This window comes from Tursiops truncatus, chromosome 10, assembly GCF_011762595.2.
Source record: "Tursiops truncatus isolate mTurTru1 chromosome 10, mTurTru1.mat.Y, whole genome shotgun sequence".
In the NCBI taxonomy this organism is placed as follows: Eukaryota; Metazoa; Chordata; class Mammalia; order Artiodactyla; family Delphinidae; genus Tursiops; species Tursiops truncatus.
This window is the reverse complement of record NC_047043.1, coordinates 67,128,259-67,153,715: the sequence shown is the minus strand read 5'-3', so window position 1 is coordinate 67,153,715 and position 25,457 is coordinate 67,128,259. Positions and strand designations below refer to the sequence as shown.

At 44.6% G+C, this 25,457-nt stretch overlaps 2 protein-coding genes across 6 annotated transcripts in view; both read left to right on the top strand.

Moving 5' to 3' along the window:
- Nucleotides 1–12,508, top strand: part of SFMBT1 (Scm like with four mbt domains 1) — a 132,424-nt gene extending 119,916 nt beyond the window's left edge. For 4 of the 5 annotated variants that reach the window (XM_019947628.3, XM_073811222.1, XM_019947632.3 and 1 more), the window contains 4 exons: nucleotides 3,571–3,749; nucleotides 3,930–4,175; nucleotides 5,037–5,165; nucleotides 6,281–11,703. In XM_019947628.3, the coding sequence (XP_019803187.1) occupies nucleotides 3,571–3,749; nucleotides 3,930–4,175; nucleotides 5,037–5,165; nucleotides 6,281–6,421 (695 nt within the window). In that variant the 3' untranslated portion in view covers nucleotides 6,422–11,703. Of the gene's footprint in view, nucleotides 1–3,570; nucleotides 3,750–3,929; nucleotides 4,176–5,036; nucleotides 5,166–6,280; nucleotides 11,704–11,838 lie in introns of those variants that run through there. The other variant, XM_019947631.3, reaches the window with a different exon arrangement.
- A 1,403-nt stretch (nucleotides 12,509–13,911) lies between these two features.
- STIMATE (STIM activating enhancer) overlaps nucleotides 13,912–25,457 on the top strand; it is a 54,333-nt gene continuing 42,787 nt past the window's right edge. Inside the window, exon 1 of the mRNA XM_019947607.3 lies at nucleotides 13,912–14,221. Coding sequence (XP_019803166.1) covers nucleotides 14,062–14,221 — 160 coding nt within the window. The 5' untranslated portion in view covers nucleotides 13,912–14,061. The remainder of the gene's footprint in view (nucleotides 14,222–25,457) is intronic.

Genomic DNA, 25,457 nt, shown 5'->3' with positions numbered 1-25,457 from the left:
GGGTGAGAGTGCTGGGCAGGAGGCAGGAGTATGTCATAACAACACCTGCTGCCTCTCATTGCTTGTCTTCTCTTTTGTGAAACGGCAAAAAAAAAAAAGGCATTCAGAATGAAATGTTTAATTTGGAGTCTTGTCAAGGCATTGTTACCCAAACACAAAATTCTGATCCTACTTTTCCTTAAATCCTTAAATCCCACAAGCCCTGATGTCACTTAGGAGAATTAATACAGAGGTGGATTTTACCTTGTTAAACTTGAAGATTTCTTTTAGGGGGTCTCTAATTTTGGGCCTCTTAAACTTTATCATGCGTGCAAATTCTGAGGATCTTGTTGAAATAGAGGTTCTGGTTCATCATGCCATGGGTATCTGGGGCCGTGCAAATTCTGAGGATCTTGTTGAAACAGAGGTTCTGGTTCATCATGCCATGGGTATCTGGGGCCTAAGTGTCTGCATTTCCAACAAGTTCCCAGATGCTGGTGATGCTGCTGATCCAAGGTCCATATTTAGCGTGACAAGTTTTCTAATTAGTATATGAATCACAAAATCATATGAGAGTATCTAACCTAGTTTCTACTTACATTTATTGGATTATAAACTCCTTAAGAGCAGAGTTTGTCTAACTTATTATTATTGTGTCAGATTCAGCACTTAGTTTAGTAAATTGCAATGGTTATTAGTGGCCAAGTGAAATGTACTGTTCATATAAGCACATGTATAAGTACACCAATTAGAGCCTTTGGATGTATGTGGATTATGTTATGCTTTTTGTCTTGAATTTATCTTTCACAATGATATAATTGAAATTAGCCTAGATTTTAGGACTCTTTATAATTTTTCCCAATTAGTAATTTGAATGATATCAAATGGATTTATATCCTTTAGTATTCATTTTTTGCAAAAAATTACATTATATTTTGATATTACTTTAATATGTAACTCAGAGCTAAACTACATATATTTCATTTTTGGAATTGTCTCTATATTCTAAAATTTATATGAAAATACAAAGGACCTAAAATAGTCAAAACAATCCTGAAAAAGAAGAGTAAAGTTGGAGGGCTTACTCTATCTGACTTCAAGTCTTACCATAAACTATAGTAATCAAAAGTGGGGTATTGATGAAAGAATAGTCAAATAGAGTGATGGGACAGAATAGAGGGTCCAGAAATAGAGACAAACTTATGTAGTTAAAGAATTTTCAACAAAAATGATAAATTTAATGGGAAAGGAATTTCTTTCAACAAATGGCACTGGTACAATTGGATATCCAAATCGAAAATGCAAAAACAGAGCTCCTTGGCTCCACCTCACTATATACAAAAATTTATTCAAGGTAATTAATCATAGACCTAATGTAAAAGCTAAACTATAAAGCTTCTAGAAGAAAACAAAAGAGGTATCCTGAAGATCTTGAGCTAGGCAAAGGTTGCTTAGAGAGGACACAGAATTCACTAACCTGAAGGAAAAACTAATACATTAAACATTACCAAAATTAAAACTTTTGCTCTCTTAATAATACTATTTATAAAAAGGAAAAGACATTCCACAGTCTGGAGAAAATATTCTGTTTATTTGTTTGTTTTGGCATCCCTGAGGGCGCACAGATGAGAAGATATTCTTAATCCATATATCCAACAAAGAACTTGTCTCCAGAATATATTAAAAACTCTCACAACTCAATAAAAAGAGGAGTTTTGAAACTAGAGAAAGCTGGTAGTTGTACAACATTGTGACTACACTAATACCACTAAATTGTACATTTTTATATATTTAGTTGTTTGTTATGTGACTTTTACCTCAATTTAAAAATAAGTAAATAGAAAGAGAAACAAAATGATCTGGTATTCGATAGTGGTGATGGCTGCACAACAGTGTATTCATTCATAGTCTGTGTCTAAAGACTGCTGAATGTGTACATATGACGGATTTTATGTTATGTGAATTATATCTCAGTAAAAAATTAAACAGAGAAAACTATTTTAAAAAGTGAATAAAAGACTTGAATAAGCGCTTCACCAAAAAAAGATACGCACATGGCCAATAAGTAAATGAAAATGTGCTCAGTAGCATTAGTTGTCAGGGAAGTGCAGATTTAAACTACGATAAGAAATTACTGTATATCCACTAGGTTGGCTAAAATGAAAATTACTGACAATCCCACATGTTGGCAGAGGTGTACAGAGCAGCTACATCTCTCGTACATTGCTGGTGGAGTGTAAAATTATATAACCCTTTTGGAAAACTGTTAGCAGTCTCTTTAAAGGTAATCATATGTCTACCATATGATCCAACAATTCCATTCCTAGATATTTACCCAAGGAAGATGAAAACATTGCCCACTAAAAGCCTTGTACAAGAATGTTCACTACAACTTAATAATTGCCAAAATCTGGAAACAACCAGGGGCCCATCAGCAGGAGAATAGATAAACCGGTATATTCATACAATGGAATGCTCTTCATCAATATGAAGAAATGAACTACTCATACACACAACATAGATGAAACCCAAAAACATTATGCTGGGACTTCCCTGGTGGTGCAGTGGTTAAGAAGCCAATCCGCCTGCCAATGCAGGGGATGCGGTTTGATCCCTGATCTGGGAGGATCCCACATGCCGCAGAGCAACTAAGCCCATGCGCCACAACTACTGACCCTGCGCTCTAGAGCCCGCATACCACAAGTACTGAGCCTGCATGCCCTAGGGCCTGCGCGCCGCAACTACTGAAGCCCGCGTGCTCTAGGGCCCATGTGCCATAACTACTGAGCCCACGTGCTGCAACTGCTGAAGCCTGTGCGCCTAGAGCCCGTGCTCCACAGCAAGAGAAGCCACCGCAATGAGAAGCCCGTGCAACTAAGAGTAATCCCCGCTCACCACAACTAGAGAAAGTCCACGTGCAGCAACGAAGACCCAATGCAGCCAAAGATTAAAAAAAAGGGCTTCCCTGGTGATGTAGTGGTTGAGAGTCCGCCTGCCAATGCAGGGGACACGGGTTCGTGCCCCGGTCCGGGAGGGTCCTGCGTGCCGTGGAGTGGCTGGGCCCATGAGCCATGGCCGCTGAGCCTGCGCATCCGGAGCCTGTGCTCCGCAACGGGAGAGGCCACAGCAGTGAGAGGCCCACGTACCGCAGAAAAAAAAAAAAAGAAAAGTTAAAATTAAATAAAAAAGAAACACTTAAAAAAAATTATACTGAGTGAAAGAAGCCTTGTTGGAAAAAGTATTTACTGAATGATTCCTTAGATGAGGCAAAACTAGTCTATAGTGATGGAAATTAGAATAGTGATTACTTCTGGTGAGGGGGACTAACTAGGAAGTGACCCTGGAAACGTTCTAGGTTAATGTAGATATTCTATATCTTGTTAGGGGGAGGATTATTCAGGTTTATGCATTTGTCAGTTACTAATCAAACTGTATATTCAGAATCTATAGTCAAGATTATTCCATTGTATGGAATTTAACCTTAATCAAATACACTGTACCCATGTTGTGCTATGCTAGTGGAATCTCTTGTGGTTTGAGGTACACAAAAATAATGAAGCTACTTCATTTTTCTTTGTCATTCACATTTAGCACACTACTATGGAAAGAAGAAAAATAAAAGAATTGGGAGGCCACCTGGTGGGCATAGTAACTTAGCATGTGCCCTGAAAAAAGCGAGTAAGAGGAGAAAGAGGCGAAAAAATGTTTTTGTTCATAAGAAGAAACGCTCCTCTGCATCTGTTGATAATACCCCAGCGGGCTCTCCCCAGGTACGAGATCTATGATGTACCTGTAATGTCTAGAAGCCAAGCGATCCCTGGTTTACAATACAGACAGAAGGAATACCTGCAGGTCTTTCTATTTGGATCTCCGGCCAATGGAAGATGGTCTCGTGGTCCAGGAACTGATTTGTCCTGAATTTCAATGAGACTTCTCTCCTTGTCCTCTAGGGAAGTGGAGGTGAAGATGAGGATGACCCAGATGAAGGGGATGATGATTCCCTAAGTGAGGGCAGTACATCTGAGCAACAGGATGAGCTACAGGAAGAGTCAGAAATGTCAGAAAAAAAATCATGCTCCTCCTCTCCCACCCAAAGTGAGATATCCACATCACTGCCTCCAGACAGACAGAGAAGAAAAAGAGAGCTTCGCACTTTTTCATTTTCTGATGATGAGAATAAACCTCCTTCACCAAAGGTACCCGTTTTAAAACTAGTCTTTTTTTCTCTCTTGACAATTTCCCTCTAGAATCTAACCGTTAATGATGTTGGTGTTACACTTATTTCACTATGGCTTCAGTTGAATTTCCTGGGTCTTTTTTAAAAACATCCCAAATTCAGTGATTTACTTGCATTTCAAGGATTATTTGGAGATCAACTACTTATCAGGAGGAAAGTCTCTCTCAGAATGGCTGCTTGTTTTAAGTAAAAAAAAGTTTCATTGGTAGTTTATTAGTAACTTGTCATTTAGTTTAGGGAAAGCTGCCTTTTGATATTTTTCATAATATATATGGTTTTGTAGTAATAAGTTATCTTTTTGGTTCTGATTAAACCATTTTGTTTGGTAGATTCATACATGCATATTAACACATACATGCATTATAAGAATGGCAGTTAAGTTAGTGTTTTAAAACTGGATTGCTTTTTAAATATAGTCTGTGAACAGAAGTGGTTAAAAACGATTTCTCCTGATAATTTAGTTAAGCCTTCTCTTATTGGAAATACCAGCCCATCTACTTCTGCACCCTGCCAGAGAGTGACCTGAAATAAACCAAGGAACAAGTGGAAGATTTTAAAACTATTCTTCTCTGTTAAATTGTCCAAATTATTTGTGCTGAAACTTTGAGATGAATTCTTGTCTGTTAATATTTCTTATTATAAAAGACAAACATTTCCTGATTAGCTAGTGTGTATGGACCTTTGCCATCCTTGCTGGGAGAAATCATGTCCTAAAACCACTTTAAATCCTGCCTTAAAGGGTTATGACTTTATGTAGAGAATTTCTTAGAATGAAATAGTTCTAACACCATTTGGTTTGCTTTTGTTGTGGGGAATGAAGGAAATAAGGATTGAAGTTTCTGAAAGGCTTCACCTGGACAGTAACCCCCTGAAGTGGAGTGTGGCGGATGTTGTGCGGTTCATCAGATCCACCGACTGTGCTCCGCTAGCAAGAATATTCCTAGACCAGGTAATCACAAAGACCTTGAGGTTTTAGTAATGTATCTCTTTAGCAGAGGTCTGTGGAGGTAATAGCAATTTATTTACAAGTCTAAGGAAAAATATTTCTATCCAAAACAAAACAAAAAAAATTATTTCCCTTCTCCGGAGTAGAACTATGATAAAAAGTTACTTATCTGACTGCCTCCATAGTTGAAGCAGATTATTATTGCATTCTCATTTTTCCTAAGAGTTTGTTTCCATCCCCTATTAAATAGCTTAAAATTACGCATGCTATACTTAATTATCCTCCTCTTTTCCAAAATAACGATCTGCTTGTTTTAAAAAATAATTAACATCTATAATGTGTTAGGCTCTAACAGAAATAGTCTGTGGCCTTAAATATTGAAATAAATTTTGTTTTGATAATTGAGGAGATTCAAAACTGAACATCTTTTGAAAAGCTGGTCAGGCTTTTATGAATGTTACAGAGTAGGAAAACATTGCAGTTTATAGGTAATATTTTCTTTCAGATTTAGAAAGAGTCCTCTAAAAAGATATTTCTTCTGGCACATTTAGTTGCCGGTTACTGTTAGGCTAGTTAATTTACTGGATTTCTGCAGAGCAGAATGGATTCTTACCCTTGGTAAAACTTTTATTACACATTCTGTTTTTTTTAAATTTATTTGGCTGTGTTGGGTCTTAGTTGTGGCATGCAGGCTTCTGTCTAGTTGCGGCACACGGGCTCTCTAGTTGTGACAGACAGGCTCAGTAGTTGTGGCACACGGGCTGCAGAGCGTGTGGGCTCAGTAGTTGCAGTGCCTAGGCTTAGTTGCCCCACAGCATGTGAGATCTTAGTTCCCCAACCAGGGATTGAACCCACATCCCCTTCATTGGAAGGCAGATTCTTAACCACTGGACTACCAGGGAAGTCCCCTTTATTACTAATTCTGAAGATTGATTAGTATGGAGGACTATGAGAGGCATTTAAAAGGAAGTGTGTGATACTTATTTAAAGGGAAAAAGTGATGAAAGGAAAAGCACAGGGACTTTTGATTTTGACAAAGCGAAGTGAACCAGGGCTGTAATGGTCGAGCTGCCACTCATATGCACATCACAGATGATTTGTATTTTATGCTTTAACAGGAAATTGATGGGCAGGCCCTGTTGCTCCTTACCCTTCCCACCGTTCAAGAGTGCATGGACTTAAAACTGGGCCCTGCCATCAAACTTTGCCATCACATAGAGAGGATCAAGTTTGCTTTTTATGAACAGTTTGCCAACTGAGAAGGACAACCAAAGTGAGCTGTATCTTTGAAGCACAAATGCAGCAAATCCTTCGCCCTGCTCTACAAGTGGAGCTGAAATAGTCCTGGGGCTCTGGGCCCTGCAGGTGTCGGCTTGCTCTCTTTGCACTTTCAGGGAAGGAGGACCCACACTGAGTAAGCAAAAACTGCACAGAAGTGGCTCTCCTGCCAGTGAAAATGTGGGCATCTCTTGTTCAGCAGATTGCAGTTTAAAAAAAATAAAGGTTGTGAAGAAAAGACTCCTATAGAAGAATAAGCATTTCCACTGGTGTGGCCTGAAAACGAAGAATAATCTAGGTTGCTGGAAAGCACCCTTTTGGTTTTCTTTTTGTTCTTTCTGTTCCTTCCCATTGTAGATTGAACTTTGTTCTCTGCTTTCTCTTTCTTGGAAAGAGAGAACATAGCTTTAAGTCAGCACTGATATGGGACTGTGCCTAAGGCACATCAGTGCTTCATTGTCATTGTGTTTTTTAAGCTTTTTTAAATTAAAACAGTTCATTTTGGGGATGATTATGTGGCTCTAGGGTTTTGAATGTACAGTCACACTTTGATCCATTTTAAAATCTATTCTTAGGAGTTCCTTTGTTTACTACCTCTGTTGATAATTGAGCTTATAGCCATGTATGAGGTTGTTTTAATGATACCATTTTTAAGCTACATGAACACTAAAACTATGACAGAGTTGGAGGGAAAAAAAACACTGTTTGCTTTCTTAAAAATAATGTGTGGCACTTAACACCAATTCCTTAACTGACTGATCTAAGAACTCTACTGTCATTGTTTTGCATCTTGACCCAGGTTGGGCTGCCTGTTTCAAGTAGTTCAAAGATTGTTGCTATTTCAGTTGAATTGCTTTCTCCCTGTTAGTTCTCAGAGGGACTTCAGAGGCTTTTATTTTGTGTTTACTTTTCTCTATAGTTGTTTGTCTTTCATTTTGAGAGTCCTCACTTTGGGTAAAAATCAGTAGGTGTTCCCTGGACCCACAGTAAAGCCCATTTCCCCATCTTTCTCGGTGTCTCCAGGCAGATAGTGTAGAAGCACAACAGAGAAAATAAGTTTTAGGAGGGGTGATGCAGAGCATGGCATTTCCGTCACAGTATGTCCTCAGTGGCTGGATAGAGATTGAGAGATGGTTAAGGATTCTAGAAACGTCTTTGCCTAGTCACGTTTACTCTTTCTTTGGTTGAACCTTTAAATTGAATGTATTCTACGGTCAATTCCCACTCAACAACTCAAGTTTCCTTTTAGGTGTTTCTTTTGACCCAGCTCAAGTTGGTATTAAACAGGCAAATTTTCACTTATGATTGCACTGTTAGCTATTATAGAATAATAGCGTTTGCTGTACTGTTCCAACCATGTGGAATGAGGAAAGATACATGGGTTGCTTCCTTTAAATGGTTTGCTTTGCTGAGTGTGTGTGTGTGTGTGTGTGTGTGTGTGTGTGTTTTAATTATCCTAGTTACCTGCAAATATATAACCTAATCATTCCTCTTCAAGATTTGAAAATGTTTTAAAACTACAAACTGGGTAAATTCTAAACAGCTATACAAATATAAGGTAATTTTATTACAAATTTAAACTGATTGTGATTTTTTCCTTCTCTTCCCCCGCTGCCCCACGTGTTTTTATGGACCTTGGCAAACATTTGTAATCTGAATCTTCTCTTCATTGGATAATTTATGAACCACCTTAACTCAGGCCCTCCAACCAAACCATATATTAAAGCATCAACTCTTTGCTTAGGTTACTACCAGATATACCTGGAAAGACGCTTCATTTAAGTAGAAGTTAATATGTTTGAACTTATCGGAGATATAGTTTTTAAAGTTTTGATTCATTCTATGCCCCTGGAAGAGAAGCATATATGTGATGCTTGGGAACAGTTAGCATTAAGTAGATAGAGTTTCGGCGGGAGGGGGGTGGGGGTGGGGGTGGGGGAGGCGGGTATCTTGCATAATAAAATTTCCTGAGAGCTCAGCAGTCAAGGCACTAAGGCAAAGAGTTCCTTGAAGAAGATCAATGAAACAAAAAAAGTCTGGAACTAATTAACATTGTTGTCTTATTTAGGAAAATGAGATTTTCTATAAGAGAGAATTTACCAAATGCAACAGTGAATATGTTATATTGTCTCTCTCTTGACTTCTTCAGAAACCATAGAATTTAAAACACCTCCCTTCACAGGTGAGGGGGCAAAGCCCCTGCAAGATGAAACACACGGCCCTAAGTAGTAGTCTCTGATCAGGTAGAGTCGGGCCCCAGCCAGCTTGTCTATTTATGCCATGATTATTCAAGCTCAGCTTTCTCCCAGAGAGAAGCTGACTCTAAATTAGACAAGTAAGTAGGGTTTCCTACTTACTATTCCTACCTACTTCCTATTTTTTGCATTCTCATACCAAGATAATAGTTTATCAGGCAACTACATTAAAGAAGTATTATATACCCCCAGTCCCTATCCCTGGCTGTCACAGGAGAGAGGATAATTGTTTGGGAATTTGGCACGGGGCTTTTTTTTTTATTTTTTAAGTATAAAATTTAGACTCCATTTGCCTCATAATGTGGCTGGGGCTGGACTGGCCAGCAGTGACAGTCTGATTGTCGTGATTCTAAAACATATATTAAGCCTGATAACAGCTCACCATGTTGGGGTAAAATGTTTGTTATGTTGCAATAGGTATATGAACTTTGGTTTTTAAAGATACCAACCTCTTAAATCTGTGCGAGGTACATTATGAGGGACTGCATTTGTCTAAATTTCACCTTCAGCTGGCTCCATAGCCTCCCTAAGGTCAGAAAGTTTTCCAGGATCCATTTTTGATCCTGAATTGACAAGCTTGGAAACAGGTGAATGGATTGTATCATGCTCCTGGACCTTGAAGTTGACTGACCAATATAAGCCTATTATTGTAGTGTTGGTGTGTTAGGGAAACCTTTTACTGCATGCGAAGATTTGCTGTGACATTTTGACTATATTTTGTGGGCTTCTGGGGACTGTGCTGTTTTCATTTGTAAACCACCTCCATTCCTCTCCGTTGAAGCAGAACTGTGGTGGCTAATGCAGGAAATGCATTAATGGGAGCTTTCGTCCTATCTGCCTTTCTTTAGCGTTGTAGGTGGCTCCCAGCATCTACTTTATAGATATAAGAGGTCAGGGAAGGATAGTTACCAACCTCTGGAAGGGATGGGCTTCTTCGGTAAATATTTATTGAATTACGATAGAGGCAGTCATAGAAAACCAGTTCAGAACTTGACCTTTATATGCTCCTTCTCCTGGAAGTAAAATTTTTCTCACTGTGAGAGAGAGGGCATTGGACCAAAGCTTCCTGAGGACTTGAATACATTTTACTTGTTCTCTTGTCCCAATTCAGTCACTAATACCATAACTGAATACAGAGTAAAAGCTTTAGGAGGCCTCAGGTTGGATAGTACTCAGAACCATCCCCTCCCCCAAGCCAGAAAGTATTTCTGGGGCACACACAGAACATCAGGGAACTGTAGGTAAGATTTAACTAAATGGGGACATTGGGAAAACTATCATAGGCACTTCTGTTTACTTGGTGCCTATCACCAAAGACATTTATTTAAGACACCATGTGCTGGTTTGATTGATGCCCACAGATACTCTGAGAGAGCTGTTAGGAGCATAGCCTCGGCAGTGGAAACACACACTAAGTTTGAACTTTGGTCCTGTATATTGGAGATGTTTTGTTTGTGTGTGTGTGTGTGTGTGTGTGTGTAAGTAAGTTCAAAAGTGTTCCGTGTTATCAGTTGGCCTTTTGAAGATGAAGGAGAAGGGAGCACTAGCAAATGGAGTATAAGTCTCAGTAGGGACTGGGTACCCCCTTTAAAAATTTGAATGTCTTTGGTCTTGGGTCCACCCAAAGTAACCATGTGTCATGGTCATGGTGCTGGCTCGGAAACCCTGTAGGACAGAGCCTCCTGCAAAACCAAAAAGAAATCAATCACTTTCATGCACGTATAACTCTTCCTTGATTTTATTCACTTTACAATGTTTTGCTAGTGAATTTTGATGATTCCCTCCCATTGTGTCAGGATGTATATGCTTTGGAAATTTGAATTTATCTAAATAAGTCACCTATGGACTTGGAGTTTTGGCAGGAGAGTTCTAAACTCCAAGCCCAGTCCAAATGGATCTGGTTCCAAGCCTGCTCACCTGGGATCTCCTCTGTACTTGTACCAGATTTGACAGGTAGTTCTGTTTCTGAGGGCAGCCTTAGGGGTGAAGGTGGTGGGCCATAAGTGCACTGGAGATCGATTTTCTTCGTTCTAGGGTTTCAGAAGTCTTAGATTTTTGCAAGAACCAGCAGAACCAGGAGTGGGGGTTGGAGGAATGGAGAAGTAGGCCTAAAACTCCATTCCTTTATGTCTTTTCTGACCTGACACACCATTTGGGTCTGTTCTGGTGCCGTGGCCTATCGCAAAGGACTGTCTTAAAGGGAAACAAGCCACAGCCTTGCCGGACATGTCTTTAACTCCAGCAGTAATGGAGTTAAAGCTGTGGGAGGCAAGGGTCTCCGACTATTTCTGGAGGCAAAGGATGACACTGGCTAGTGACATGAAGCTACCATTGCTAATAGGTGTGCCTGTTCTCAGGATGCATGGGAACTCAGTCCTGCGGGTTTCTACGTGTTTTCGTTTATCTAACTGCATGCCTAACTTGGCAGAGTGGATGTGAGCGTGAGCAAATAGTGTTGAAAGGATGAAGGTAGGCTCTTGGGGCAAATCAAGTCACAAAGCAGATGACTGAGAGAGGTTACAAAGTTTAGACAAAATTAAAACTTATCTCCTTTTGCAAGAAGTCTCTAGGGAAGTGTACTTTGAATGTTTCTCTTGAGATTTTTAAGTGCTCATTTTTTTTCTCTTCCGTTTTTTTTTTTTTTTTTTTTTTTTTTTTTTGCTGTTGACTATTCTCTGAAGACAATCAGAGGCCTGCCAGTGTGGGACTCCTGGCTGGTTCCAGCACTGTCCTTAGGCCCTTTTCTAATACTAACTCATTGGAACTGATGCACTTTAATGTATGTTGTCCTTTTTTTTTTTTTTTTTAAGCTGCTTGTTTGGAACAAAATGAAATGCATATTGCGTTGTATCCTTCCTGCTTACTGTTTTTCTCTTAATTTTAAAAGTTATGCATTGAGGATAAAGTATACTTAAGGAGAAATATGCACAAGAATACCTATTAAAATAACTCCCATCAAGTTTGATGGTATAACTTCAAGGGATTAAAAAATAACTATTTTGGATGAATATTTTGCGTGGGTTTTTTTTTTTTTTTGGTTTGTAAATAAGAGTGTATATAAACGTGTGGTATGTTATGACAGTTTTAAGTGGTCGTGAGAAAATTAAAACAGGTCTTAAGGTATATTTAACTTCCTTTGACAGCAAAGAAGGCATCTTGACCAGAGTAAATCCTTCAAAACTGTTTCCAGTGGGACCTCAGAGAATCATCTCTGAATGGAGGAGAAAGTTCCTTCCTGCTTCAATAAAATTAACCTTTCCAGAATTCTCCCCCCATCCTTCTGTCTGATCCTTTCCCCTCTGGATCTGGGTACTTTTTAATTGCCGTTCAGAAAAGATAGGAAGAGCAGAACTTCCCATAGTGAGCTTGCTCCCGGCACCGAGGACTCTGCCCCGATCGCTGAAGACTGCTTCTTGTTCTTTACATTTGCCTTGGCACAGCAGCGACAGGCCTTAGGGTTCCTCCACATCTGGATGTGCAGAGCACTGCTTTGTCAAAAAAATTCATTTTTCAGCTCTGTGTGCAATTTTCCTTGAGCTGTGTCTTCAAACAATTAATAATCTCCTTATGCCCAACTACAATCTCTTCGGCTTTAAGGACACATCCTATTGTTTGGTTCTCTCTAAACGTGGACTGTAACTGTTGAGCATACATACCCATAAGGGACCTTCTTAGACTTAAGACGGTAATGCAATTTTTCCTTACCTGTTTATTTTCTTAACCTGATTTTCTGTATTTTCCCATGGTCAGTACTTGTGGAGAGTTTTTAATTTTATAAATTAAAAATCAATTTAATTTAAAAAGCATTTTGTTGCATGCTCTCTGTGCCAGGCACTATGTTGGATTCAAGGCTGAGAGAAAATCAGTTCCTGCCCTCAGGAGGCTTACACTCAGCTGGGAGAGAGAGGTGTGTACAGCCGTCTAATTTAGCAGTCTGAAAAGTGCTAGTGGAGCAGCACACACAAGGTAATGTGGATGCACAGTGGGGACAGGGGTGTCAGGCAGGCCTTCAAGCATGAGTAGCAGTTCATGGAGCAGGGAAAAGGGAACAGTATTCCATGCAGCTAGAATGCCATGTAAAGGCACAGAGGTGTGGAAGTGCATTGTAAGAGAAGGGATGGAGAATTGGCTCTAGGGAGCCAGTAGCATTTGTGTTCCCCAGATAATCAAGTTAATATTCCTGTTAACCAAGAAAGCTTTTGGATATCATTGAACCTTTTATGTAATTGGAATTTCTTGACAGCTATCTTTAGGGGAACTTTCCCTAGGTTTGGTATTTATTGTTCAACAAGTGTACCCCAGTGTCTACTAGAATAATACTGTGTGTACACTGGCATTAAGTGGATGCAGTCCTGGTCAGGGACCTGAGAGCACCAACAAGAGGTGTCGGGAGAAAAGCCAGAGGCAGCTCAGAGGGTAGGTGACAGAATGGGGACTAAAGGCCCTAGTAGAGGAAGGGAGCAGGTTCTGAGGAGTCAGAAAGGGTTGAGTGGGAATAAATGTGAGTGTGTGTGGAGGGAGGCCCTGGAGACTGACAAATACCAACAACCTGATTTTCTTTTATGAATCACATTCAGAATGAACAAGATGGGGTTACATCCACGTGTTTACAGCATATACCCTGTATATTTTTAAATGAAGGCAGTTGGATTGAAATGACCATTTAAATTACGTTTATGGGAGGAAAAGTCGATTTGGGGCCTGAATGATGAATCTAAGACAAGCCTTTGGCCAGGATACTGGTACTAACAAGGAAAGTACAAGGACACCGAAGGTCTGGGTTGGAAAGAATATGCTTGTGTGCGGAGTCAGATTGTTTTCCTCCACGACCTGCCTCAGAATAATCCAGCCTGCTTGCCGAAAATGCAGATTGTTGGCCACCGTCTCAGAACAACTGAATCGGAATCTGGGGGTGGAATCCAGAAGTATTTTTTCATAAATTCTTCAGGGGTTTATCTTAGAGGGAAAAAAAAAATTTCGTCACAGATCTTCCCTGCTCCTGCCCTCCCGACCTGGAGCTCGGAGTCCGGGCTTGGGCTCTCAATCCGTTTTGCGCAGCCCAGCTCACCTGGTCTGTCCTACCTGTGGTCAGGATCCAAAACACCGCTCCCTCTCCGGCCGGAGCCCCGCCCCTGGTGGGGGGGGAGAGTAGGAGCGGCCAAGGCCCGCCCCCACGCCGCGCCTGGCCAATCAGGCGCTGCGGTCTCAGACGTCGCGTTACGCGCGGCGCCGAGTCGGCCGCGGGGTGGAGGTACCGGCTCCCGTCTCGGACCCCGGGCTCTGGGCTCGGTGGCGAGGGCCCCGCAGGTAGCGAGGCCGGGCGGGCGGCCGGGCGGCGGCGCCCAGCGCCCCTCGCCAGGCCCGCCATGCAGGGTCCTGCCGGGAACTCGAGCCATTCACTGCCGGGTGGGCCGCCTTCCACCGTAGCGTCCGGCGCGGGCCGCTGCGAGAGCGGTGCGCTCATGCACAGTTTCGGCATCTTCCTGCAGGGGCTGCTCGGCGTCGTGGCCTTCAGCACGTTGATGCGTGAGTCCGGGACCCCCGCCCTCCTGAAGCCCTGCGCCGCGAGCCTCGGGCCCACCGGCCTCGGGGACCCTCCTGCCTGAGGAGTTCAGGCCTTGGGGACACGGGCCCTTTGGCGAAGGTGTCTTCCTCCCGCGAGCCCAGGCTGGGCATTCCCAGACGAGGGGGAGCTTTGGCCCCGACCCAGGGTCCTGGGTCCCTTGCCTTATCGCGGCAGCTTCTTGTCAGGGGTCACCCCTAGTACTCTTCTCCCACCCGCGCACACCTCTCTTCTGAGATGCCCCCCTGCAACCGTGTCATCGCAAATTAAAGCTACCCTACTTAACAGCCTACGGCCATGACCCCCGGAAGGCATATTCTTTTCTGCCCCCTTTTAAAGGCTCTTCTTAGCCTCCCCTTCGCCCCCAGTCTGATACTGAGCTTTTTTCTTCACCTTCACTTCAGGATTTACTATATCCCGTTCGCATATAAATTCTGCCACCTTGCAATACCTGGCTTATTAGGCCGTGCATTCCGTTCCCAGGACTACTTCCCCCGGCCCCGGCCCTTCACCCTCAGCTTAATTTTCTGTTTTGGTTGGAGCCGGACCCACCCAGAGTGCCTTCTTCCCCGCATCTCCTTTTTCCTCTCCTTTTCCTGAACAGGCTCACCTGTTCCATCTCTGCCCCAACCGTTCCTAATTAAGTTGCATCTCAAGTCTCCCCTGGCTGTTCCCTTTCCCAGCCCACTTTTGTTTATATTTCAGGTATCCTTCCTTTCCATGAGACTTGGGCAACTTAGGAGCTTAGTGGAGAAGCAGACTCAGAGGGTCTGAGGAGGTCTTAGAATTCCTGTGCTAAGTCATCAGGGGCCCTTCCTTGAGAGCTTCATAATGGGGAAGAAAGCCCCAGATAGCCCTTCTGGAAAACTAGAAGTTCCAACGTGTTGTCATGTGTGCCACGTGTTGAGGGGTTATGTTTTCTTAGTGTACATCCTTCCTTTTATTAAAGTGACAAGAGACCTAGTAGCTCTGTGATTGCATTTCGGGGAAAGGAAGAGTTATAACTATTTTGACAGAGGTGTTATTTCCAAAATGACTTGTTCTCAAAATTTCCCCACTGTGCTCACGTGGGCAGAATGGGAAGTTCCTGCAGAAGTTATGCTCCTTGGCATCTGGGAAGGATCCTGCAGCTGTGTGTGTGCGTCTTGTAGGGTCCAGTTGCTGGAGTTGCAGCTTTGCTTGTTTATGATGTGTGGCTTATTTGGGTGAATTCTCCCAAGCTTTAGGGAACCTTGAAGAGGCTATTCTTGGACACCACTTTTTTTCTGGTTGCCTGGCCTTCGTAAGTCTTGCAACAAGTCCCAGACTGTATATGTTTGCTACTTTTTCTCTCCTTTTTAGTCTCTACTTGCCTTGCTGTTTTCCCTGCTGAACAAATACCCACTTGTTCCCACAGTAATAATTTGTGATGACTTAGCGAAAATCAGCTTCTGACTTGGGTGCATGAACTGTATGTCTGTATGTTCGAGACATTGTGCGTGGGTCTGCACTCCCCTCCCCACGTTTCTCTCCTCCAGCTGGCCTTCCTTTCTCCCTAAAGGAACTCCAGGCTTAGGTTTTGTGTTGTTCCCTGACCTAAGATTTCTTAGCATAGCCCTGGCTATTTTCATGGGTTTGATTGGTGCTGATGGCCCCACTAATTCCCTGGGGTTTGATACTTGTGATTCAGAGAGGGAAATGTGATTATGACAGGCGGAGTTGCTCACAGCTGAGAAGTGTGCTGGGTTGAATGTGTTCAGAGTGATGGTGCTGGCCCTGCGAGTCTTCAGGGACACAGTCACTTCTTAATCTTCACTGTGAGCACAAGTGCAAATCCCGCCGTGGTTGGTATATTCCGTATGCAAAGGTGGAACTAGGAAGTGGTTTCTTGCTCAGTGTAAGGCTAGATGTGGAGGGAGCTTGTGGCATTGGGTAGTAGGTCCTGGGACAGTGGTGAGTAGGGGTGATGGGGGGAAGAGTTGGAAAGGCTAGAGCCGTGTCTGCCCTGAATACAGGCATGGACATGGATCGAGAGCCCTATTCTCCCACCTAGAAGCAGACACCAGCCCAAGGGGAGTCCCACTGATCGAGACCCAGTCAGGGAAGTACCTTTCTTCTCTTTAACTTCTTGGTTCTATTAAAATAGAACTGTGGCGCTTTTCCATTTTGCAGGGCTGGGAAGAGGAGGAAATCTCTTAGGAACTGCTTTACATTTTGAAATGGACTTTATTGGGGAAAACGAAAGGGAGTGGAGGTGGTCTCAAGGAATTGCTCCTGCAAGCTGCTTGGCTGTCTTCCTGGTCACAGTGCCTGTTCCTCAGTCTGGCAGAGCTGCTGTCAGGAGTGCCAGGCTCCCATGAAAAGACTGCTCACCTTGCAGCCCTTGAGGGAGGTCTGGGTTCGTTAAGATGAGGCCACTCCATCCTTTGTCAATTCCATCATTGGTTTCTTCAAGCATATTTTTTCTCTCTCCCTCTCTTTTTTTTTTTTTAATTGACTATGCTGCGTGGCATGCGGGATCTTAGTTCCCTGACCAGGGGTCGAACCCGTGCCCCCTTGCAGTGGAAGCACGGAGTCTCATCCACTGGACCACCAGGGAAGTTCCCAAGCACATTTTAAATACCAGTCATCTCTCCTGAGCAGTTGAAACTAACAGTCCCTCTCCTCTTTGGAGTCACAGTCTTTTCCGTTCCAGTGCTTTCCTCCTCCAGGGCAATGGGCTCGGACACTTCTGACAACTCCGCGGTTCTTGGGGCAGGCACTATTCCGTTTTCCTGTTGGACCAGCTCTGTTGTATAGGATGGACCCATTTCTCTGCCAGACAGGCTGTGTGGTATTTTTCATCACTTCACATCCTGATTTCAGTGAATCCTCAGACCACTGTTTTTATGTTTCTTTTTCTACCCAGAAAATTACTTTTTCTCCATTTACAGGTTGCTGTGTTTTTTACCTAGAAGTAAGGGTTACCTGGAGGAAGACCCTCTTATATCTCAGGAGAGGATTTTGATTCTCACAGGGATTTCTCATCCTGGTGCTCGACTCACTGTGTGCGGATTTCCAGACGTCTCTGGCCAGGCAGTTGAGAGTTGGTGTGCCAGTTGATCTATATAGCTGATTCTTTAAGCTGCATAAACATACAAGCCGCCATCTGCTGGCATGTCCCAGTGTCAGCATCGCCTTGTTCAGGGGGTGAACTTTCCGGAGGCTTCGGCTAAGGTACCCTGTGTGTCCAAGGAAAGCCAAACAAACTCAGAGGCAAGCTTTTAAAGGGCCTTCCCCCTCTAGGTTTTCTGGAGTGTCACTGAAAGTCGTCGGGGGTCTGAGTAGAAGGAAATGCTTTAAACGAGGGACCTTTGTCATGCTCTTCCTGCCGAGCAGCTTGTTTTGGTGGCTTTATCTGTAGTGTGTGACTCAGTGAAGTCACAGCACAGCAGAACTGAGCAGTCCTGGAGCTGCCCTGTGTGTTCCAGTACAGGGCAGTGGCCCAGCCATCAGCAAAAGGTCAGTATTGGCCAGTGTGTGTGTTGGCATTAGGGGTATATTTACTCTCAGGACCTGTAAATGCAAAGCAGACTCAAGCCTCCTTCACCATGCACCATCAGAGTCCTGGGCTGAAGTGTAGACAGGATTGGCTTTTTAACAAAACAAGCATTTTGAGAGCTTGGATAAATCTACCTGCCTATTTTCATGTTACAGATTTGGGGACTATCCAACTGAGAGAAGGTGTCATTGTTTTATGAGGACACTGATGGTGCTGAGAAATGATAGCATTTTTCCTGAGGCCCAAAGTAACATCACAGACTAGTCTACCCAGCTTTGAAATCTTTTTTTTTTTTTTTTTTTTTTTTTTTTTTTGCGGTATGCGGGCCTCTCACTGTTGTAACCTCTCCCGTTGCAGAGCACAGGCTCCAGACACGCAGGCTCAGCGGCCATGGCTCACGGGCCCAGCCGCTCCGCGGCATGTGGGATCTTCCCAGACCAGGGCACGAACCCGTGTCCCCTGCATCGGCAGGCGGACTCTCAACCACTGCGCCACCAGGGAAGCCCCCCAGCTTTGAAATCTTAATCTCAAATGAGTCCCTGCTGTTCTGGCGCGTGGTGAACTGGCCTCCCTTTGTGTTCTGTACAGACATAGGCATGTTGGGACAACCTTTCCTGGGATCACCTGTCCCCACGCCATCCTAATTTTTATCTTAAAAAATGTCAAGTATACAGAAAAGATGAAAATAATACAATGAATGCCTATCTGCCCTCCACCTCGATTCAGAAATTGTTCACCTTTTGCCACATTTACTTTATCTCTTTATACTTTTTTATTTTGGCTGACCCATTTGAAGGTAAGTTGCAACCAGCATCACACTTTATCCCTAAAAACTTCAGTTGAGTCTCCTAAGGATAAGAATAGTTGTCTATATAACCACAGTTTCTTTTTTTTTTTTTAATGAATTTATTTTTTATTTGTTATTTTTTGGCTATGTTGGGTCTTCGTTGCTGCGCGCGGGCTTTCTCTAGTTGTAGCGAGTGGGGGGCTACTCCTCCTTGCGGTGCTCAGGCTTCTTGTTGCAGTGACTTCTCTTGTTGTGGAGCACGGGCTCTAGACATGCGGGCTTCAGTAGTTGTGGCTCGCGGGGTCTAGACGCGCAGGTTCAGTAGTTTTGGCACGTGGGCTTAGTTGTTCTGTGGCATGTGGGATCTTCCCGGACTAGGGCTGGAACCCGTGTCCCCTGCATTGGCAGGTGGACTGTTAACCATTGCACAACCAGGGAAGTCCCCATAACCACAGTTTCATGATCACACCTAAGAAAATGTATAACCCTGCAATATCACTTAATATCTAATATTCACACTTCCCCTAACATCACAGGTCTCTTATAGCTGGAGTTTTTTAAAAACTATGATCTAATCAAGGTCCACACTTTGCACCTGGTTATGTTTTTAACCAGGTGCAAAGTGTGGACCGCGCGCACACACACACACACACACGCACACACACACACACACGAGTTTTTTTTGTTTTTTGTTGTTGTTTACTGACATTGCCTTTGGAAGTGTCCTGGCCAGTTGTTGTGGACGGTGCCCCACCTTCTGGAGTTGTCTGGGTGTTACCTTGTTGCGGTTTTGGGGCGTTTCATGGACCCCTGTTTCCTGAGTTGGTCTGGAGGAGCCATTAGATTGCGATAACCTTTTTTACAGCGAGAACACTGCGTGAGCAGTGTTGCGTGCTTCATGTTACACAGCACCAGGTGGCACGTGACATCAGTCCCACTGTTAGTGATAAGGTCAGTTACTGGGCAGAGAGGGCACGTCTCCAGCTCTCTCCCTTATAGGGTACATTTTCCCCTTTGCAGTTAATACATTATCTCTCTGGTGGTAATACTTTGAGATCTTGTGAATATCCTGTTTCCCGGTAACTTTTCATTTCTGGTAAAATAACGAAACTCAGTGATGGCTGAAATGGAGCTGGAGCTCATATGTGAAGGTGCCATCTCTGGGCCTGGCACCCATCACACGGTCAATAATGTCGCCTTCCTTTCCTACCCCACCCCGGAGTGCCAGCCAAGGCCCAGGAAGAGCATTCTGTCCCAGGCTGCTTTTGTGCCCACAGGGGAAAGGAGTGCAGCCAACATTAGCATGGAGGCCCGTTAGGGGGTCTTTATTTTCAGAAAGTTTTCGGTTTTCTAAATGCTGATTCATCTGGTAGCATTTATCCATAATGGTGATGGCCTTTATTTATAATAAAACTTCACTAATTTGGAATAAAATCAGGGCAGGAGGGAGTTATCTGAATTAGGGGACAATCTGAGTTGTAATGCATTTTTTGCCTTTTAAATACCTTTGTTTTTCAAGTGTTGCTCTATTGGAACCTATCAACTGCTTTAATGAGCTGTTTAAAATCCTCTGCAGTTAGTATAGTGTTTGCATGAAGATGAAGTCTCCTCCTGTTGAAGGAGTTTTACAAATGGTTAAAAATAGCAGAATCCCTGGCTCTGGAACCCATCTGACCTGGGTTTCATTTCTGCTTCTGCCACATACTGCCCTTGAGCAACCCACGTATTTCTTGAAGCTTTGGTTTCCTCCCCAGCAAGATGGGAGTGATGATTTTTCTGGAACTGAGGATTAGAAGGGTGTGTGTAAGGAAGCTGGGTTAGTGTCAGGCACATGTTGGGCCCTCCATAGTAGGAGGGGGGATGTCATCCTCATTGTCATTACAGTATTCACATTCAGAACTCAGTTGAAGAACATCTCACAGGTGCTTGAGTAACTTGTTTTCTGAATTAGGTTAAACATTTCCCTTTCTGTCTTGTTTACTCAACATGTTTACCTTTAGCCCTCTTCTCTTAGACTGCATAATAGTAAAAAAAAACTGTAACCCAGACAGTATAGCGATTGCCAATTCCAAGTTAGCAGACACTCAAACCAGGTGACTTTGGTGTAAGTAATAATCTCCTTCCTTCACCTGACCCTTTCTTGTGTTTTCGCCTACGGAGTCTCATGTGGGCCCTGAGCGGGCAGTGGGTGGACTGGGGCAACCCATTTACAGGTGACGAACCTGCATCCAAGTCCCTGGCTTCAACATACCCAGGTCCTGTGGTAGCAGGTGGTAACACTGGCTGCTGGAGCCCACTTTCCTGCAACTGGCTCTTTACTCAGTCCCTAGTATGCCGGCTCTTGTGCTCAGCACTTGACAGTGCTTCACAGGAACCTGGAAGGGAGGTGTTGTTTTCATTCTGCAAACAAGGACAGTGGGCAGGTGAAGTGTGTAGCACAAGGTGCCGGTTGGTAGGTGCAGAGCTGAGATGTAAGCCGGGTCCCTCAGGCCCCAGTCTCTCTCAGCCACTTCCCCCGATGCCTTTTTTCACCCCTTTCCACGGGTGCACTTATTACTCTCTATCCCTGGCTACTTCACCCCCCCGCTTTTTTTTTCCTATTTGTATAATTCCGAGTTTCTTTCTTAACGATTCTTCTTTATGTCCAGAGTATTATCTGGAACTTCAGATTATTTTGTGGCTATTGGTAACGTTAAACGTATCAATTTGAAAAGACCTACCAGTCCTTCCATGCATGTTTGAATTCCATCTTAGGTTCACTTTTCTGGCCTTGGCCTTTGTGAAGGTTTGCCCTGGCTGTGTGAGGATGGCGAGCCCACCCTGGAGTGAGGTCCAGCCTCTGAGGCGGAGCCTCCCGGAGCTGCAGGGAGGCGTACATGAGTCCATTCTGTAACTCGTGAGGAGGGGTTTCCAGGGCCCTCGGTATTTCAAGTTACCGGCAAGTTTTCACAGAATTTGTTTCCCTGGTGCTATATGATTATAAGGAGCACAGTTAATAATCTTAAGAGTCAGGGATGGCCCCTAAGAGTTATCCTTTTCTTCTTGTGTACATAGAAGTGGTCCGTGCATCTCTTTTAGATCACTCCACTGCTAGGAAGTTATCCATCTAACCCAGGGTTTTTCAACTTGGCACCATTGACATCTTGGGCCAGATAATTCTTTGTTTTGGGGGGCTGTCCTGCACATTGTAGGATGTTTAGCAGCATCCCTGGCCTCTACCCACTGGATGCCAGTAGCTCCCCCACCCCTGTTGTGACAACCCAAAGTATCTCCAGACATTGCCCAGTGTCCCTTGGGGGGAAAATCACCCCTGTTAAGACCTACATTTGTTCAGTTTGTAGACTCAGTCACATGCAGACTCTGATGTGAGCTCTAGCAGAATGGATCTGTTAAGGACCTGGGTGCCAAGTGTGGCCTTGACAAAGAAGAGCTGAGACCCAGTCCCCTGTCCCTGAGGGACTCACAGCTGGAGTGGGCTGCGTGCGTGCTGGCAGATCATTCCATTGCAGTGTGAAGAGGGCTGTAGATGTTTGAACAGACTTGAGAGGAGTGATGAGGGATTCTGCCAGGAGACCTTGGGAACCATCTCTGAGGAAGCCCTGCTTGGTCACAATACTGGAGGTGAAGGAGATGTGAGGGGCTCTCAAAACAGAGGGAGTAGTGAGGGCAAAGGTCCAGGTAGGAGATCATAAGCGTGGCCATCCGTTCTGGGGGCTGGAGATAGTGGGGACAGAGGCTCCCAGAAAAAGAGACAGTGTGCTTGGAGGGATTCCAGAGAGCCGCCTTTTTTCAATTTCAGGCCTATTTTCTACAATTTAAAAAGGATGGTGAATTAAGTCAGGTTCTGTGTTTACCTCAGGCTCCTTTTGTTTGTTTGTTTTGTTTTTTGGCCGGGCCACGCAGCATGTGGGATCTTAGTTCCCTGACCAGGGATTGAACACTCGCCCCCTGCAGTGAAAGTACGGAGTCTTAACCACTGGACCGCCAGGGAAGTCCCTACCTCAGGCTCCTTTTGCATTGTTTCTTTGAGAACCTTTGTTTTAAAGCAGTTTCATCACATTCCTTTTAGACCTCATGGGGTCTCCCAGGGAAGGTCTACTGTTTGTATCTTTGGGGCTGCAGGAAAAGAAAGGGGAACCCACTGACCTTCTCCCAGCCCCCTAGCCTATTGGCAGTGTGCCTCCTGAGATAGGTGGTGTGATGATGTGGGCAGACCTGCTGGGCCTGCTCAGTGCCAGGCATCGTGTATTAGCCCAGTTAGTCCTCACAGCCACCCTGAGAGGTGGGTGCTAATATTGTCTCCCTCTCATACATAAGGAAACTGAGTCACAGGGAGGTTAAGTAACCTGCCCAAGGTCACACAGCCAGGAAGTGGTAGAGCCAGGCCGTGTGGCTCTGGAGACATTGCTTTTTGCTTTTAGCTAATAAGGGAAGCAGCTCCTTATTTGTAACCGGCTTCTGTTGGCTGTCCACCACACTCCACACAGGTGTAGACAAAGTGGAGATGCTTCCATCCCTGGATTTTTGGTTCAGCCTTGGTTGTGGACAGCTGTTGGGTGTGGTCACAGAGAATAAGCCTGGAAACCTCTAGCCCCTTTGGGGCCCCAGGCTGTGGTGGGGTTGGGCTTTGCTAAAGAACCTCTCCCGTGAGAACTCCAGTCCTCAGCAAGTTCTAGAACTCCTGCACTAGTACCGCGGGGTTGCCAGCCCCTGAAATCGCATGTTTGCCTGTGAGAAAAGGACTTCTCATTTGAGTTACTGCAGCCCCAGCTTATCCGACATGACCCACCCCACCCCCCCACCGTGTTCCCTTTGATTTAGAGCATCCTTTGCATTCTAAAGGGCATCTTGCGCTGTGGTCAGGTTCCACTTGAGCCACTTTGCTAGAGGAGGAAGCAGGAGCTGGCGAGGCTCAGCCTCCCCCAGGGAGAGGGGGGAGGAAGGGTTAGGCTGGGGTGCTCAACCAGTGTTTTCCTTGGCTCTAAAATTTCTTCTAAAGACTTGGTTTCGAGGATTTGTGGCTTTTCCTATCACCAATGAGTGATAGGTGTCAAGAGCTTCATGTTTTTTCTCTGTTCTCTCTCATGGACCAAGTTGTGTGCACAGTAGTTTGGGACACATGCGTTTTTTACACATTTACCTTTCTCAAAAGGCTTTATTTCCCCCCAGCTTGTGTTCTAGTCCGTGGGCTTTTCCAGCCTCTTAAGCTCATCAGTGTTCTTCATGGGCTTTTCCGTTTTCTTTGAAGACATTTTCGCTTAATAACGTGAAAAATGATGCAGAAAGATGACGCAGTGACGACTCCTGGGTTAAATGACACAAGCCGGGCCGCGGTCCTGAGGAAAGAGAGAACAGTGGGAGCGCACACACGAGCCTCTTGCCAGCCCCGCGTACGCTGTGTCTTGGCCCCGGCGGCATCAGAGCATGAGAGCAGGTTTTTCTATCTGGGTAGTGAGTTTGGAGCTAAAATATTTGCAGGTGGTTCCATCTAGGCCGTGCATGGAGCGGAGACTCACTCAGCACTCCCTTGAACGGCACGCTGCACACATGCGCTGACCTTCCGGCTGGGATTTTGCTCTTGGGGTTTCCAGACAGCAGGCTTGAGGACTGCAGGTCTGCTGTTTCCACCGCTGCCCCACCCTCAGGCTGGTGACGAGGGCCGGGTGTTGGGGTCCCACAGACACAGTGTAGGGAGACTTAAATGAATGTGTTTATTCTGGCAAGAGCCCTGCTTGTATAATTCTGTCCCCAAATTCTCTGTGAGAAATCTCATCAGTTACTGGCAAAAAAAAAAAAATCATCCAGTTCTGTTACATGAAATTAGAGTAAACAGGAATGTTAAACTGCGTCTCAGTCTGCTTAGCAGATTACATATTGATTTGTTTTTCTCAACATGTGTTAAACTAAATAATTTACTAATACACCAAATAGGTAAAAATCTCCGGGGAAACATCCAACAAGCACTGTAGTCTTGCTAAGGACCTGCCTGAGTTCAAGGACCACTGCTGCGGATGGGACAGCATCCTGGGTGCAGCCGTTATACAGTGATCTTGTTCTCCCAGCAGTGGAGGTTCTCGGGCCGGGCCAGCGTGGACAAGGCTCAGGCTGAATTTTGCTCAGCAGTGATGTGAGGCGTGAGGGCAAGGAGAGCTCGGGCCGGGGGGCGTTGTCTGACGCTGTTCAGAGCAGGTGGACCGCTGAACCATACCAGGAGCTCCTGGGTCCTTGCTCCCACTGGCCATGGCTGCCAGTGGTGTTATGCAGTGGGTCCTTCTTTGCCTGGGACTAAGATGGCATCCTGCATCTTGAAGGACAGCCGGGCTCCTGGACCTGGTGCCCCCATCTTCGTTTCTGAGCTCTTTCTTTGCTACAGACATTCCAGCCACCACAGTCTGCACTGTAGCCCAGGCCAAGGAGAACAGCCATGAAACCAGACAGTGGGTTGCAGCAAGATGCCACCTGCTGCTCTTCTTTCAGCCCCAGCACCTGCCAGACCCGTTCCTCCTCCCCTTACCCACAGTCCTCTTTCCCCTAAGTGCTTTTCTCCTCCCACCCCACCTCGCCATCTCCTCCGCATCTTCCAAGAAGCACGCTCCCTAACGACCTTAGCCATTACTACTCTCCTTTGAAGTTGAAGGACATACAGTCTGTACTGTACAGGTTAGGCCTCTGCATGGCTCTGCCTCTCGCTGGGCTGGGCTGGGCTGGCTTGGCTGCCGCGCTGGTGCTGGCACCCTGGCTTGGTGCTCAAGGCCAAGGCAGAAGCTTGCTCCCTACTGGGAAGCTGCTCAGAGGGAGAGCAACGGGGCTTAGGAGGTGGGGGAACTGAGATCTTTCTCTTCTCTAATCACTACACTCTAATCACTACATAGTTCAGAATTCATTTTCTAAG